This window comes from Phalacrocorax carbo, chromosome 5, assembly GCF_963921805.1.
Source record: "Phalacrocorax carbo chromosome 5, bPhaCar2.1, whole genome shotgun sequence".
NCBI classification, from domain to species: Eukaryota; Metazoa; Chordata; class Aves; order Suliformes; family Phalacrocoracidae; genus Phalacrocorax; species Phalacrocorax carbo.
In genome coordinates, this window is record NC_087517.1 from 44,399,858 (window position 1) to 44,412,630 (window position 12,773).

The 12,773-nt window shown below is 42.9% G+C and overlaps 1 protein-coding gene across 8 annotated transcripts in view; it reads left to right on the forward strand.

Annotated features, from left to right (window-relative positions):
* Nucleotides 1-2,793: 2,793 nt before the first annotated feature.
* PCNT (pericentrin) overlaps nucleotides 2,794-12,773 on the forward strand; it is a 114,275-nt gene continuing 104,295 nt past the window's right edge. For all 8 annotated transcript variants that reach the window (XM_064452240.1, XM_064452241.1, XM_064452242.1 and 5 more), the window contains exons 1-3: nucleotides 2,794-2,944; nucleotides 9,977-10,174; nucleotides 12,136-12,186. In XM_064452240.1, coding sequence (XP_064308310.1) covers nucleotides 2,891-2,944; nucleotides 9,977-10,174; nucleotides 12,136-12,186 — 303 coding nt within the window. In that variant the 5' untranslated portion in view covers nucleotides 2,794-2,890. The remainder of the gene's footprint in view (nucleotides 2,945-9,976; nucleotides 10,175-12,135; nucleotides 12,187-12,773) is intronic.

A 12,773-nucleotide genomic window follows, 5' to 3' on the forward strand; every position in this document is an offset into this window, starting at 1 on the left:
TTAGAAGAGTTTTTTAATTTGTTAAAAGAGAGTTAAAAGAAGAAAAAAAAATACTCACACAAATCACCAAGGGAGAAGTACATATAATTTCCTGCCAATCAACTGTCTGCTTCTGCCAATTGTAATGTTGCAAATTAACAGACAGCTCTTGTTATGCTGCTTGGCAGTTACAAGTACTGTAAAGATGTCCTATCTGCATTTGAAGCAAAACATATGAATAAAACATATTCTGCAATTAGTTATTGCATGCCACTGTCATATAACAATGTGCAATTTTGGTTTTTACTGTCATTTCCGAAAACGGTGACCCTAGCCTGAACCAAACTATACTTACGATTAACTCTTCTTACTTATGATTAAGTACATTATACTAATCAAACAGTAAAATTATTGCCGCCTTATATGTCAACAGCAAACCACTAGTCTCTGCTAACACCGCTCATTTGTTTGCAGATATGTTGCAGCAGCACCCAGAGTTCTCAGTGAGGTTTCGTTACCTGCCTGATCTTAGTGCAGCATCATCAGTGCTACTGCTAATTTAGTGGAGGTAGAAATGACTTCTACTGCCTATGTGGTTATGTCAGATAGGATTGGCCCCAGCATAAACAGGGTGGCCCTGCCACCCTGCCTGGCCAGCTTCAGCTGCCCCACTGCAAATGTTGTTGCTGGTGCTGTCTGACTACCAGCTAGCTGATGTGCTGCCAGATGGGTCCCTTTCAAATGTTTCTACTTTAGTCAATTTAATTAGATACGCACTAGAAATGCTGACATTTTAACAAACAGACAGGGATATAAGAAAATACAATACATGAATTGGTTATTAAAAAGGCATTACCAATAAACCAAAATCCATTAAACCCAAACAAACATGACTTACTTATTTTACATTTTTAGCTGGAGCAAGAAGACAAAGCCATAATTTATTTTGAATGATTTTTTTTAAAGTTACAGATCTGATTTAATAAAATTGCCATTATAAATGCCATATTATCTTTTTTCTTTTAAGAAATTTCTTTGTTCTGAGCTTACCAGTTTCATTTTGCTTCTCAGATTACACAAGCTTTTGCACTAAGAAATTTCATAATTCAGACTTTATCTCTTAGCATTGACTGGGGACAAACTCAGAACCCTGCCTACAGGGTCAGAGGACATGGCAGTACTACCAGGAAAAACAAATAAACAAAAATCCCTTCAAAACATCCAAGGGCTGACAAAGCAGGAGGTGACCAGAATTAGCATCAGGAGTCTGTCCTCGCTGTCAGACCTAATGTCCCTGCATGGGTTGCTCACTGAAGCTTCCACTCTTCCTCAGAAGAGCCAAATTTGTCATGAAGAAAAGGAAAGGCAATGCATACTGTCCCATGGCAACCTCTGCAGTAGTTTAAAACTTAACCACTACCTTGGCTCTAAACATAGACAGGCTTTCTGATGTATAGAGAAAGCCTTGCCAACCCTGCCTTGCTCCTAGCGTCCTCAGCTTTCTCCCTGGAAAATTGAGCATGCGCTGCTCCAGTGTTTTCACTGTCTATGCTGAAATATTTATATAGAGATAACCTGGGAGATGCAGAGATTGGTACAAAATGGTTTATTCCAAGACCACAAACGTGGATGGGAGTTGACATAGGCATGGCAAACCCAGACAGCATTGATGCAGTCCACAGGAGAAGCTTGCTCTGGCTCACAACATGGCTGATGCAACATCCAAATCTGGGGCAAAAGCCCGTACAGGAAAGAGCCCAACTTGAAGACCAAATACACAGAAAGGTCCAGGGATAGAAAAGGGATTGTTAGATCATAAAAATGCTTGCATTTCCATGTTTCTTAGAAAAAAAGAAACAAGAAAGTAAGCCAGTTAATCACAAGAGGTTACCACTGAACTGAGCAGAGTAACAAATTTGATCAAAGCAGGTGTTTTCCAGTGTGATCTAATGTCTTCAAGAGACAAAGAAGCTGTCAGTTTTGTACATAACTGTAAGGTTAATTATTCATAAGAAAAAAGAACCTTATTTCTCCCTTGTTATCCGACAGTTATTTCCAGACATTAGCTCTGTATTTCCTGAATGAAGGGGTTTTGCAGGTGAACTCCACACAACTCACTGCAAGGGAAACAAAGCAGTGAAACCCAGATGCAAAACATAAACAAGAGGTAGGCTTGGGGTACTGTAAGCGGTAATATTTCCCCACAGAAGATTATGGTCACCCCCCGCCCAATGCCTCCCGCTATCTCCAGAGGGGCTGGGGCTAGGCCGCCGAGCCGGGTCATGGAGGGCAGGGCAGGGCAGGGCAGGGCAGCCTCAGGCGCCCCCGCTGGACGGAGGGCCGGCCACCACAAGAGGCGCCGGTGGCGACTCCCGGGCAGGCGAAGGAAGAACGGAAGGGAGGCGACGGCCGGATCAGCTTTCCCGCCGCAGCCACGTCCCTCCCCCCATTGGCTGCCTCCTGCCCCTGGGCGGGGCCGTGGCTGGCGGCCCGTTTGAAATTGACCATCCAGCGCAGGCAGGGTGGCGGCTGGCAGTCTCTCCCATTGGTGGCTGCTGAGGGAGGGTGGAGTCAGGGGGTGCGCTCCGGCTGGTGTTGTCAGGTGTCAGTTAGCGAGAGTGGGTGGGACTAAGTTAACGACTGCTCTCGGCATTGGCTGGCGAGACTCCCGGGTACGGTCATTCTCCCCAGTTCCCGGAGAGCTTCCTCCCTTCCCCAGAATGATGGGCCATCCCATCTCTCTTATTGGCCAGGGCTGGCTACCGCCGTCTCGCGATTGGCGGTGTAGCCGCGGGGGTGGGGAGAAGGCGCTAGGGCGGCCATGACCGAAAGTTGCGCCAGCACTGTGGTGTGACAGTTGGAGCGGAGAGAGGCGCGTGTCGGGTCTGTCGCCGCCCTCGGGCCTCGGCCCATGGAGGCGGAGGAGGAAGAACGGAGGCGGAAGGTGGAGGCTGGCAGGGCTAAGGTGAGGAGGTGAGGGGAAGGGGTCCCGGTGGGGGGCTGGCTCCCGCCGCATCGCCTTAGGGAAGGGTGCCTGGGAGGTTTCCCTAATTACTACAGAGGTACCTAAACATCATCTTCAATGAGCAACGAGCAGCCTAAAGTAGTACATATATCCTCCCCTACGTTCCAGGTTTGTTTTGCCCCCCCCCCCCCCCCCCCCCCCCCCGCCGCAGTTCTGCAGTTTTTAACTAGGTTTTCGCTTACTTATTTGCGGAAATACCATATTTCCAGGTGAGAATCCCCAAGAATAGATGTTGCCTGTTTTCCCACTTCAGTGACTAATCCGCTTGCCCTTGCGCCTGCTGGTGGCTTATTGGAGAGCTGGGTTGGGTTGGTTTGTTTCTAGGTACGCTGTGAGTGAATGCTTCACATGCTTTGAGCAGTTACCTGCCCTCAGTTAGGTGTCATTTGGTGTAAGAGCTCATATGACAGGACTGATGTACAAAGGTAATGTTCTCTTAGTAATTATTGTTTGTGGTTAGCACTTGATGTGTATTAACAATCTTAGATAAAAACTTCTGCTTTGGTTTGGTAGTGCTGTTCAAGAAGTTGGTTGCCAATGTCTGATTACTTTTCTTTTAATTCAGCATTTCTACTGTTTTTTGAGCTGTTATGGTCATATTTCCCTTCAGGGAATCTGTTGCTGAATAGGGCTTGCCAGTCTGCAGCTACAGCCTTTCCCTGTTCTCGCTGTCCCAGTAGGACCGGAATGGGGGACTGCAACTACAAGGAGAGCGCTGAGGCTGCACAGGGTGTCAGGAGGTTTAGACAGATCAGATCTGTCCATGTTTTGCTACAGCCTCTTTACCCCTGATATCACTCCTAGTGATTCTCCCACAGGCATTGAAGCATGGCCTGGAAATCTGGCTAGCGGGGGTGAGAGGTGGCTTGGAGCTGTGCTGTCCTCCTCAGATCTTTTCAGCAGCGTTCTGTTTTCTGTTACAGCTCCCTTCTCCCAGTGCTGTGCAGAAGGCAATTAAAGAGAGCACGGCTGGGAGGGGAGCAGAGCCGTGGCTGGAGCTGTGCTGAAGCAGCTTGATGGTGGGCAGTACAGCTCCTCTGTCCCTGGCCTGTCCCACCCAGATGCTGTCATGGTTGCCATGTTCCCTGCTCACCAGCTCATCATCTGCTTGCCCTCACAGCCTTGATATGTGCTGTGTGGACACAATCCCCTGTTGAAGAACAGTAGTATTACTAGTGTTTGAATTAATACTGAGAGAGGAAACTTTGGGAATGGGTTCTTCAGGTTGAAAAGTTACATCAGCTGTGGCAAGACTTATGTTAACATTTCTTTTGTGACCCTTCTTTAAGTGCAGTATCTGTTTATAGTTAGAAGAGCATGATAGGCTTGCCTTGAATAAATTATTAGTTCCCACCTGTTATACGGCTGTTGTTTGCCATTGGGAAAAAAAGTAGAGACCTGCATTACGTTTCAAGTTATGTGTGCAGAGCCAGTGTTGCATTTATTTTTTTTTTAAACTATGCATTAAATATCTTTCGTCTTACCATTTAAAAAAAAATTGTCAGCAGCCCATCAATGTTGCTGTTGCATGGTATTATATAGCTGGTATACTGAAAGGAAGGGATTTAGAAAGGCAGAGACGGGTGTAGTGCTTCCTCTGCCAATTAAAATGTTGCAGAGATCCATTACTTAGCTAGCAGATTGTGGGCACCAGAAAAGTTTAAAAAAACACCTGAAAAAATGAATGGAAGCAATATCCTTTGGGGCTTATTTAACACAAATGTAGTTTGTTTGGCTTTGAAAGGCAAACACGTGAGCTGCGCATTCCTTGGTATGCTCACACCCAATTTCTAGCACGTATGGCTGTGTGTTTGCCCTGGTTTTGTATCTTTACTTATATACCTGCAGTTGTAGGGCTAACTTATGGGACAGATGCGTATTGGGCTAATTACTGGAATAAATGGGCCTTTGGTCTTACTCAGTGTAGTCCCTTGTGTGTTCTTAAGCCCACAGTAGGAAGGATATGGTCATGCTGCTGAGTAGGTGGGCTGCAGGTCTGAAACTTGCTTCAGGAACTTCTTTTGGCTAGCTCGTGGCTTTGAAGGCTCTTATATAGTAGAGCAGTAGGGAAATGTCCCTCATTTTTGTTCTTTTCCTTTTCTTTTTTTCTTGTTTTCTTTGCGCTGCCCTCCTCATGAATACAAATGCAGTTTTGAAAGGGAGAAATAAATGTGAGCAGGTACAGTACTTACTTCCTGTGGTGCAGGCTGACAGGAGCTTAAGGTGATCCTATCTCTGGACAGATACAGAATTGTTCAGTGTTCATCCAGCTCAGCTTCCTGAATCCTCTTACTGCATCACTATGAGAGTGCTCATGCTGGCAGGGGCAAGAGTGTGAGACTGGCTGTGCAGTGCAGGCCTCTGCTGTAGCGACTGACTTGTAGCATCCCATGCACTCATGCTAACTGAAGTCTGATCTGAGACTGCTTGAATCTGGAGGTGTGAACTGCTGTGGGTTTTTTGCCTCCACCCCAGACGCCCCCCCGCCCCAAATAAAAAAAAACAAACAAACAACTTTTTTCGCCTTTGGAATCCTAAAATTTTTGTCTGCTAAATAATTACTTGGGAAAGGAATGTAATGCAAAAGTTATCCTCTTTAAACCAGTACTTGGGTTATTATTTTCCATACAGGAATAAAAACTCTGTTACTGAAATGCATTTAAGTTATCACCTAATAATAATAATAATTCAAACTGTTATTAATTGGAGATTGTAATGATTTGGCAGCTAAGTACTGACTGTATCAGGTACTTCAGATTTCCATTTTTAATATTGATAGCCAAGGTAGTAATTGAGAAACAGAACAAACCCCAGATATTCAGTGCTGCTTTTCTCCCCTTCTTTTTTTTTCCATCTCAGGTTAGCTAGTATGCGTGTTGGCCATCTGTACCTGTAGCTACAGACCTGTATGTGCCCTACCTCATGTGTGAGAAGTTTTTGCTGTTCCTGCATTGTAGACTTTTTGAGCTCCTACAAGAATGTGTGTTTTCCAGGAAGTTTTCCTGCTTTATCAGTTTGAGAAAGCTCTAAAAAACATTTCTGGTTTTGTGTAAGAGCACTCATCCTTATGTTTAGTGTATCTAGGAGGTAGACTAAGGTTTATTTGAACAACCTGTTTCTCTGTGGTGCTGATGTGTTTTTCTGCTCTGTTCCATTTTCTTTTGGTACTAATTTCTGAAGCATATGAAGTGGTAAGTCAAGGAGTAAATTATGTGAGACACAGGCTGGAGATAGCTGAACAGTGCTACATGTGCTGTATTTTTTTCTGTCTGCTGGCCCATGCTGCTGGTGCGGGTCAGCTTGCAATAATGTGGTGAAAGGATGTCAGCACAGCAGTTAATCAGGGATGGGGATAACACAGGGACCAAGCAACGCAAAACCTGGGAGGTTTGTCCTTCCAGTTCCGGGATGCTCGTGTGGTGCTGGCTGTGCCAATTCAGAGGTGCCTTGTGGTTGCCGCTTTTAACTGACTGGTCCTGGTGAGAATGTCCTGAGTTGGAAGGGATCCACAAGGGTCATCGAGTCCAACTCCTGTCCCTGCACAGGACAGCCCCAAAATTCACACCATGTGTCTGAGGGTGTTGCCCAAGTGCTTCCTGAAGATCATCAGGCTTGGTGCCGTGACTGCCTCCCTGGGAGCCTGTTCCAATGCTCAACCACCCTCTGGGTGAAGAACCTTTTCCTAATACCCAACCTAAACCTCCCCAGGCGCATCTCCCTGCCACTCCCTCTGGTCCTATTGCCGGTCACTAGGGAGATCAGCACCTGCCCCTCCTCCTCCCCTTGTGTGCTGGTTTTGGCTGGGATAGAGTTAATTCTCTTCACTGTAGCTGGTATAGTGTGGATGGCACATTGATGCTTTTGTTGTTGTTAAGTAGCGGCTCAGTGGCGCTAAGTAGCGCCTATAGCAGCAGTTGGGGATCTTTCCAGCTTCCCAAGCACTGCCACCTGGGCAAGAGGCTGGGAGGGGTGGGGCCACAGCCAAGGCAGCTGACCCTGACTGGCCAATGGGATATTCATTCCATACCATGTGATGCCATCACCAGTATATTAATTGGGGCAGTTGGGTGTGTGGTGTGGGAGGAGTGCTTGTGACTTGGGGACTGCTGATGTTGGGTTGGCGAGTGGCTGTGTCACATGCTGTTGGTTTTAGTAGTTCATTCCCCCTTCCCCCCACCCTGGGTTTCACCTCTCTAGTTATTTTCCTTTTCATTGCATTATTATTGTTGTGATTATTGTTATATTTTAATTATTAAACTCTTCTTATCTCAACCCACGAGCTTCTCACTTCTGTCCCCCATCCCGCCTGTAGGGGAGTGAGCGAGCAGCTGGGTGGGGCTGAGTTGCCAGTAAGACTAAACCTCAACTCCTTGTGAGGAAGCTGCAGACTGTGATGAGGTCTCCCCTCAATCTCCTCTCCTCCACGCTGAACAAAACAAGTGACTTTAGCCACTCCTTTATGGTTTCCCCTCTAAACCTTTCACCAACTTTGTGGCCCTCTGGACACTCTTTAGTAGCTTTGTATCCTTGATGTACTATAGCGCGCAGTACTTGAGGTGAGGCGCACCAGTGTACAGTAGAGCGGAATGATCACCTCCCTCGACCGGCTAGCAATACAGTGCTTGATGCACCCCAGGACACAGTTGGCCCTCTTGGGTGCCAGGGCATGCTGTTGGCTCATGTTCAATTGCCGTTGACCAGAACCCCCAGGTCAGTCTTCACGCGGCTTTCATTCCTCAGTCTGTATGTACATCCAGGGTTGCCGTGCCCTAGTGCAAAATCTGGCAACCTTGCATGTTGTGGTATATTGGTACCTGCAGAAAGGCCGGGTGTTCTTCTGTGTGGAGAGCTACTTTGGGTGCTATGGTGGACAGTGCTGTTGGAGTTCCTGTGGCCTGCTTGGCTAAAAGTGAAGCTTTCATCTTTGCACATGGTGCTGGAAAGCAAACTGAGAATTGGGCCTTTCAAAAGGGGCATTGTGGGATCTCACTGGGAAGAGGGAGGTTCAGTGTTACATGCTTTCTTCATATTTATGCATACTGCTTCATGTTGGATGACTAAATATCTGATGATACTCTTGTAATGACACTTAAAATCATGTAGCTGATTAAAGGCTTTGGAAATCTGATACTACCCTAACTAGCAGTTTTCCCCATCCAGTGATTCCATGAACCCAGACTTTCATGGACCAGCAAGTCCAGTAGTTCAGTAAAATTTTGGAGTAGTTGGATATTTTTGCATGATACATATTATGATTTCATATGCAATCCCATGTGAATGGGACAGAATAAGTTTTGTTTTCTCTAAGCTGTGCATTTAAAAAATTTATACTCATTTACACGTTCAGTCATGGCAAGTCTTGGTATTTTAATGTCAAATACTTGGTTTCCTTTTGTGAAATCATTAACTGCTCTCTGTGATGGCCACTTACTCTGCCTTTCCTTTCTAATATTTTCTGATTGTTTTACTCCTGTTTTCCCTTTTTTCCTGTATCAGCAGCTTCCTCTACTCTCCATTTTTTCTGCAGGTTCCCTCCTGTTCCTTTTCCCCATGTTATCAGGTTAGTTAATGCAATTGCTATTTTTGAAACATATTGCCATCAGTAAGTGATGGAGTTAACACCTGATTTCAGAGAATAATATGTGTCCCACTACAGCTTTATTTACTGTCTGTTCGTTTTGCTTATTTTGAAAGGCAAGAGAGCATCTGGCAATTTTTGTTTTATCTGCATTCAGTATTAATAACTATGGAAACTACAGAACTTAATCTTAAGATGTTTACTGTACAAATAGGTTATTTATAAGTGCTGGTAAGAAACTGATGTCTTTCTGCAAATATACCTTTTAAACAGGCTGCTCGGGGTAGCTGGACTGTAGCCATTTATTTGTTGAGTAACTAAGCTGTCAGGTAGAAGTTTCTAATAATGCCATGGGTGTAAGGAGAAAGGACTGAACTAAATCCATTCCACAAGTTGAATGAAAATAAATGGACAAGACTCTCCTGCAAGGTGTGTGTTTTACAGGAAAACCAAGCTGTGAAGCAGTGGATTTTCATATATATTGCAGGCAGAGCTTGGCTATTATGTTTACATCCCGTCATCATTTGACTACCTATTTTATCTCATTGCAAGGATATATTAACAGTGAACTTGATAACCTATGGCTGTAACCTTGGAGAAGGCTTTTTCCCTCTGAGAAGGATATCTGGATTTACTCTGAGGGAGATGTTACTTGGAAATGCTGCCTAAACACAATGCTAGAGTTGAAAATACGATAATCCTTTTTAAGCTGTTTAAGGTGCTAAGGAAACTTGGGTAATAAATTGTCAGTGACGGTCTTTACAAGTCCCTGGTGCTTCATAGAGCTGTGATAGTCTGATAAAGTAGAGCATCTGATTCTTCAACAGTAGAAACTAAAATGACCTGACTTAATTGATTTTCTATTTATGTACTGTAGGCTGCTTTCTGGCTAGGAAGTTTTGCTGTATTCTCTTAAGGGGGTGGCAGGGAAGGAGCATCAGGATTCACTTCTGTTAATTTTAACCTTAAAGCTTACACTGGCAAAGATCTGTTTAGATACATTTCTAGGGGGTGGTTGTTTTTCATGGTCTTGCAGAAAGACTGCTCAAATATTTTTTTTCCTAATGATTCTAGTATATTAACAACTTGTTCCTTTACTAATCTGTCTTGCTGTAATTCTGGATTGTCATTGACACACAAAGTTTCACTGAGTAAAATTTAATTCTTGTATTGAAATGTGTCTTTAGAACTGGTGTGAGATTTCTTGCTTAATTGCACAGTTATCCAGTACATTCTGAATGTGTAGAAAGTAGGAAGATAGGGCAATTTTTCTGCAGATGTATATGTTTTATCAAGACAGGATCTTCATCACCCATGAGTGTCTTAATCTTGTGGTCCTGCTACCTTTTTCTTGCCTACCTCTCCCTCTACCTCTTCCAATGTTTCCTGCACAGTTTGCTTACTTCAGACAACGAAAAACAAAAAGCAACATCACGCAGTCACAGAAAAAGACGGCGAAGAGGAAGGGTTCGTCTGTCCACACACATGACGTTCCAAAGGAAGAGTACTCACTAGCAGCCCAAGACGTTGGTAAGGGTATAGAGAGTAAGGCTGAAGACACCAACCTACTAGAGACAACAACAGAGGCAGAGGTAAATCTTAGTATTTTTTGCACTTCAGTTCACTCCATCTGCAGGTAACAAGTATTCCAGGTGATTGTTTTACTTAATTGGGTATTAGCTCTCTGGCACTGTCAACTAGCTGCCACTGAAAAGTAAGTGAAGTGTTGTATTTTCACTTGTAATAATTAAGTTTCTTACAAAGTAATGTAAATAACTGGAAAAAAATCTGTTATGTGGACTGGACAGCTGGTCTGGTCAAGGAGCCGTCTGCTGTTAGCCTGCTAAATTAAGGTCTTTCACCTTTCGCTGTCATGAACTTTTCTTTGGGCAGACTTCTGGTTATGTGGCTGTGATTCCATGAAATGGCAAATCCAGACTGAGAGGCATAGTAGACGGGCAAAACCTTCAGGACCTTATAATGCACAGCAATAGTTAGGTTTTGTAGAACTCTGCTGGCTCAAATATGCTTAATGTTTTCTGAACAAACATAATTTTTTTCAGCTTGCCTTTAGTAGCCATTGTAAAGCCATCATAAATGTTACAACCTCTGACAAATTTGTTTAAAATGTGACTCTGCTTGTGCTTGATGTACTTCAGTGTGTTTGTGCTCATGACCCTCTAGAGGTAGCCCTGTAGTCATGTCAATAAATGCAGAAATATAGCTTGAGATTACTGGAGATTTGCTAATAGATGTACTGGTCTGCCTGAATTAAGGAGTTTCTTTCTTGCTTCAGCTCGCAAGCAAGATTTTTATTTTTGTATCAGCTGCAGATTAGACAGTCATGTGATGCTTTCTCTCTCTTTCTGTCTCTTAATAAGAAGACGCAAAATGCAGTTTTGAAGTTTGGGTTTTTTTCTTTATAGGAATTCAGCTTGCTTCAGAAGTGGTTAGCTAATACTTTTACAAGCTTCAGAAGTTACAGGGCAGCTCTCTGGCTACCACAAACTGTATCTTGGTCTGGGAGTTTGTTTAGAAAGTAACTTCCCAGTGCATTTCACCATCTTGTCTATGCAAAGATTTGTGAGTTTTGGGAAGGCAATGCCTTCTGTATAAAAAGCATCTCTCCAGCTGTTGGTGTGTTTTCACAACATACAACAATATCAAACATGTATTTGCAAACCTGTGGTAATGGAGGATACCATTTGCATGTATTATCTTGCTTTCTGTTGTAAGGGTGCTTTCAGGGTATCCTGAACATAACGTTTGCATTGCAAAGGCTTTTACATATCTACGTGCTAAGCTATATGTGCTAATGAAAAAGCATACAGTATTTTGTCAGCTGTAGCATTGTCAGCAGCATCCTTATTGCGTTCATGTGAACTTAAATTAAAAACCAAACAAAAAGCACTTACTGCTTCTAAACAGCTTCTGTCAAAATAGCTGGTTTGTAAAGCAAATGGAATTGCTTTCCAGGTTATGTGAGAGGGCACCAGCAGTCATTGCAAGCTACTTCATGCAGATTCAAAATACAGGGAGGATTATGGGCTCCCTTTTCTAAATAGTGCTACGGTTGTCTTTGTCTTGTTGTGAATTTAATGAGAGGTAAATACCTATCAAGATACCAAGCTACATTAAGTATATGAGTCAGAAAATAGTACTGCTTTTGTAATTGTGTGAATAATTTTAGCATGTTTGTTAAGTAATCTTGTGGCAGTTAGTTACTAATATTTAGTAGTGGATTAAAGAGTATTCAACTGTATTTGCAAGCCACAAAAGCAGAAAATAAAACATTGAATCTAATTGGTGAGACTTAGCCCTAAATTTTTGAGTAGGCATTTGTAATAATTTTAATTTTTTTCATTCATTTGAGCATGGATAACCAGCTGAGTTTAGCATTAAAGTCAGTCTCTCGCTCTCACTGGTATGTTGTCTCACAACATGGACATTTCTGGCTTGTGTGCTTGAGGTGTTTCTAAAATAATTCAGGTTTTCCTTATGTATCTTTAAAATGGCCATGATTTAGCATTTGTTTTATTTATTTTCTTACCAGGGAAGTGCTGACTTGTCCAACTGGGATGTACTGAATGATCATGCAGCCGAAGTAAGTGTGAAAGAATATATCTTTAGTAAAAGATGCTGATATACATGTGCAAGAAGAATATGATAATTGGTTACTAAAATTATTTGTTATTGAGTATTGTTATCACATGTGCTAAGTGATGCGATTTCACTATGTTACAGCCTAAAACAGGTTCTCTGTACATACATGTACTGGCTGCAAAATTGGTTGGTAAGAGAATTGGTTTTAGTGAAATCATGGACCTTGTCCAGAGAAATTTGAATGATGTTTTTAATTGAAAAGTAGGTTCTTTCTTTGTTTCATACATCAAAACAAAAAAATATTTAAAATAAATTACAAGATACTGTCTCCTCTGTGAGAACGGTAACACTATTGTTCCTAAGAAACCACAGGATTGGTTGGAGCAGCTTCTGTCTCTGTACTTGTTTTTTTGTTTTGTTGTTAAAGGCCATAGAAACTTAGTATATTGAATATTTATTTGCAATAGCTGCTTACACTTGAATTTAATATTAAGTTAAGAACCTTACATTATTAGTTTTCCTATGGATGAACTCCAGTCAGCACAGATGTATGTAAAAACTTACAGAGCAATAACCTTACATAAAAAT